This window comes from Volvox carteri (assembly GCF_000143455.1).
Source record: "Volvox carteri f. nagariensis unplaced genomic scaffold VOLCAscaffold_52, whole genome shotgun sequence".
NCBI classification, from domain to species: domain Eukaryota; kingdom Viridiplantae; phylum Chlorophyta; class Chlorophyceae; order Chlamydomonadales; family Volvocaceae; genus Volvox; species Volvox carteri.
Genome location: NW_003307595.1, coordinates 287,267 through 291,468, shown reverse-complemented (window position 1 = coordinate 291,468; position 4,202 = coordinate 287,267). Strand labels below are relative to the sequence as shown.

Sequence of the window (4,202 nt, the reverse complement as noted above, 5' to 3'; positions counted from 1 at the left end):
GGGATGGAGGGAGGTGTTGGGTNAGGGGAGGAGGAGCGGGGGGGTGGGGTAATCCTTCCATTGACCCACAGCGCGCGCCCCTTCAATACCTTGGAATGAAAAATCCTCTCCTAGCTTTTCTCTCCTAGGTTTTTTACCTGCAATGCAACGCTATATTCATGTACACCTCCGGGTGTTTCTTTCTGCGTGTTCTGTTCCCCATTTCCTTCGCTCTCCCCGTCATATCCTGCTCCACACGCTTCCTCCCCTCTGCCCTGCCCTCCCCTCCCCCCCTCCCCTCCCCTCTGCCCTTCCCTCCCCTCCCCCCCTCCCCTCTCTGCCCTTACCGACCTGGTAAATGAAACGGATGTCCCGATCCCCAGGTTGACGGCGAGGCGCACGTCATCCACTACGAGGACGAGGCGGCGGGCACCCGGCTGCTCATCAACGGCCTCACGGTGCTGCTGGCGGCGGAGGTGGACCCCTCCAGGCTCACAGCCTCGTCACCCGGGAAGATCATGCGCCGGCTCATGCCGTCGGGGACGCGCGTGGAGCGGGACCAGCCCTACGGAGAGATGGAGGTACGGGACATGTACCGCTAATGAGGATGCCGTACGAGAGGGTTTGCCTGTGTGTGTGTGTGTGTGTGTATAAGCTCGTGTGGTGCGGTGTGTGGATGAGATATGCTCTCTGGAAGGAGAGAGAGAAATGAACCTTAAATCAGCGTGTCGGTCTTTTTATTCTGGACAGGTGCATTCTTGTTTCGCCCGATTGGGAGGTAGATAGCCCGGGGTTACACATTGGTTTGAATGGTTGCCTGTAAGCCTGATGGTGTGTGTGAGCCGTGCACCTATAAAATCGAAGCGAAGGTGTGTGTGCTGTGTGTAGGCAATCTCCCCCATCCCTGTCCCAGCATCCCCCAAACCCGCACCCCGCAACCCCTTTTGGACGAACTTTTGAACGCCTTTTGGTCAGCTATATACTTCTTGTACACTCTTTTGCCCTGGCAGCAGCTTCACTCGTTCACGTGGTTCGTCTTTCCCCTCTTTCCCTCCCGCAGGCCATGAAGATGGTGATGCCGCTCCTGTCCCCCGCCGCGGGGGTCATCCGCTGGGTGGCGCCGGAGGGGGGGGTGGTGGCGGCGGGAGAGCTCATTGCCTCCCTGGAACTGGACGAGGGAGCGGCGGTGGCGGCTCCGGAACCATACCCCGGCACGTTTCCGGAGCTAGGACCCCCGCAGGTAGAGTGTGTATGTATGTATGTGTATGTGTAGAGGCGAGGTGGGGTTTTGGAGGGGCTGGGGTGAGGGAGGGGTGAGGGAGGGGTGAGGGAGGGGTGAGGGAGGGGTGAGGGAGGGGTGAGGGAGGGGTGAGGGAGGGGTGAGGGAGGGGTGAGGGAGGGGTGTGGGAGGGGTGTGGGAGGGGTGAGGGAGGGGCTGCGTATTGGGTTGTCTGTGTGCTCCCCCTGCCTGCCTGCTTGTCTGTCTGTCTGGCTGTCTGTATGGCTGTTTGTATGCCTGCATGTCCATCCATGCAACTTTTAATGTTGCATGACTGCGACCCACTTCTTATAATGTTTTCCGTTCTCCGTACATTGCCGTGCAGATCATGTCGAATCGCGTAGATGCCGTACTGGCGAATGCCGTGGAGTCGGCACGGTCACTGCTGGCCGGTTACGTGGTGCCGCATGAGCAGGTGGGAATGGAAGGGATGGGCGGGTGGGTGTACGGATGAATGCGTGTGTATGTACGGAAGGCTGTCCACAGCATCGGCCTGAAGAGCGCCGCAAATACCGGTTCGGTTGGTTCGACAAAAAGATTCCTTTTCCTTTCCTATGGGACAATAGTCTTTAACGCGTTTCCCACGATATCTATATAATATCCATTTTCAGACAGCCTCCGGCCCTAGACTGGCGCCCTCAGACACAGGGCCCCGCATGGCTCCAGGGGTGTTTGGGGCCTTTCCTCGTTTTCACACTTTTTTGAATTTTTGGAGAGCTGTGAAACGCAACTCTACATTTCATTCCTCCCCTTCTCCCCTTCCCTCCCGCCCTCCCTCTCCGGGGTCGATCGTCTGTGTTTCGTCGTAACCCCCCTTCCCCCCGCTCCCCCCTGTGTGTATGAGCACAGGTGGTGGAGGACCTGGTGACCTGCCTGGACAGCCCCTCGCTGGCGCTGTTGCAGTGGACGGCGGAGTTCGCGGTGGTGCGGGGCCGGATGCCGGGAGCACTGGCGGCGGCGCTGGAGGCGGCGGTGGCGCCGCACTCGGCGGAGGTGCAGGCGGCGGTGGAGGCGGCGGAGGCGGCCGCAATCGTGGCGGAGGGAGACGAGGACGGTGACGGAGCCGCCGCCGCCGCTGGCGGCGGCGGCGGTGGTACGGGGGATGGTGGAAATGGGACGGCGGCGGCGGCAGCGGAAGCTCTGGCGTCGCCCCGTGGTGGTGGTGGCGGCGGTGGTGGCGGTGGCGGAGGTAGAACTCAGCCGTTTTTGCATGTGGGCGACTTCCCTGCGGCGGCGGTGGCGGAGGTGATGGAGCGGGCTATGCAGGTGAGGGAGGTGGCGGCGGACTGTGCACGGCGTACGTGTCGCCTTTCATGTCTTGCTTGGGTGAAGGTACGTATATATGTATGTATGTATGTACATGTATACACGTATGTACGGTAGCTAATAAGCCGCCGCGGGAAACTCCTTTTGAATATGGGCGGCGATGTTAGAGGTGAGGGACGTACGTTTTTTTGGAGTTCTGGTTGATGGAGATGCTGCATGGGGCCACCCCCCACCACACCGCAGTCACTTCCACCCGGCAACAAAACGTAAAATGCTGGGCCCAGTGTGAGGCGCTTGGTACCCCCCGGCAGAGTGCGGCTTCACGGCTTCGGGCGTTGGAACCCGCCTCCTCGCACACGATTCCCCACCTCCCTCCCCCCCACACACCGTGGGCCCCGCCCACCTACCCGCAACCCCCCGGCAGGAGGCGCCCGCGGCGGATCGTGCGGCTTTGGCCACAGCCCTGGAGCCGCTACTGCGCCTGGCGAAGGCCCACGCGGGGGGCCGCCAGGTGTGTGTATGTGTTTGCCGTACATGTATATGCCGTACATGTCGTAGTTGCAGGAATCACGGGCCGGTGTGCGTGCAGTTTGCCTCCCGACGCCTCTTGCGCCACGGGCCATGCCGGGCCGAATCCCTCCATCTCTGCCTCCGCGTCTTTGTCGTCATTCCCCCTCCTCCTTCCCTTTCTCCCTCCCTCGCTACCTACCTCTACACCTCCCCCCACATCCAGCCCTACCACACAGCTCTCCTGTACTGCCCGTGTACTGCACGTGTACTGCCCTGTACTGCCCTGTACTGCCCTCAGGCCTACGCCCGTTCCGTGGTGAGCGACCTGCTGGAGGCGTTCCTGTCGGTGGAGGAGGCGTTCAGTGCGGCGCGGCGGGATGCGGGCGACCCGGGGGTCACCACGGACCAGGAGGCCATTGACGCGCTCCGGAAGCAGCATGCTGGGAAGCTGTCCGTGGTGCTGGACCTGGTGGTGAGTGAGGGGGGAGGAGGGAGGAGGGAGATGGGTACTGCGTATATGTCTGTATGTCTGTATGTCTGTATGTGTGTATGTGGCATTTATTAATGAAGTTAGGTGCACATGACCACCCCCACGTATCCCGCAACATATCCTCACATCCACCCACACCCACATACCTTCACCCACCTTCCCGCTTTTTGCTATGCCCTTAACCCTCAACTCAATCCTCTTTTCCCCTCCCCTCTCCTTTCCTCGCATTGATTTCAATTTCCCCCCTCCCGATTTCCGTCAGTTCTTTCGGTTGCTACTATCTTGCCCTGGCAGCAGCTTCAATCGCGTGTGGTTCGTCTTTCCCCCCCTCCCGCACCCCCCTTTCCCTCCCCCTCTCGGCCATCATGTCGTACAGCTGAGTCACCAGGGTCTCCCCCTGAAGAGCAAGCTGGTGCTGGGCCTTATGGCCCGTCTGGTGCTACCCGCCCCCGCCCAATACCGGCCCCTGCTGAGGAGGTTGGCGGCGCTGACGGGTCCGGGGACGGGGGAGCTGGTCACTAGGGCGGCGCAACTGNTGGTGCGTTGGGGTGTGTGTGTGTGTGTTGGGGGGTGGGGGGAGTTTGGAAGGGGGAGTGGAAGGGGGTTGGGCGGGGTGGAGGGCGGGACGAGAAATGTTTTGCGCAAGGTATATACGTACGTCGGGATTGCGGTATCATC

At 61.2% G+C, this 4,202-nt stretch overlaps 1 protein-coding gene across 1 annotated transcript in view; it reads left to right on the top strand.

Annotated features, from left to right (window-relative positions):
• VOLCADRAFT_106840 (uncharacterized protein) overlaps positions 1-4,202 on the top strand; it is a gene marked incomplete at its 5' end in the record, with an annotated part of 24,561 nt that overhangs the window by 10,365 nt on the left and 9,994 nt on the right. The window contains 7 exons of the mRNA XM_002955504.1: positions 363-560; positions 1,040-1,219; positions 1,584-1,673; positions 2,108-2,524; positions 2,949-3,035; positions 3,333-3,506; positions 3,901-4,001. Of these exons, the coding sequence (XP_002955550.1) occupies positions 363-560; positions 1,040-1,219; positions 1,584-1,673; positions 2,108-2,524; positions 2,949-3,035; positions 3,333-3,506; positions 3,901-4,001 (1,247 nt within the window). The remainder of the gene's footprint in view (positions 1-362; positions 561-1,039; positions 1,220-1,583; positions 1,674-2,107; positions 2,525-2,948; positions 3,036-3,332; positions 3,507-3,900; positions 4,002-4,202) is intronic.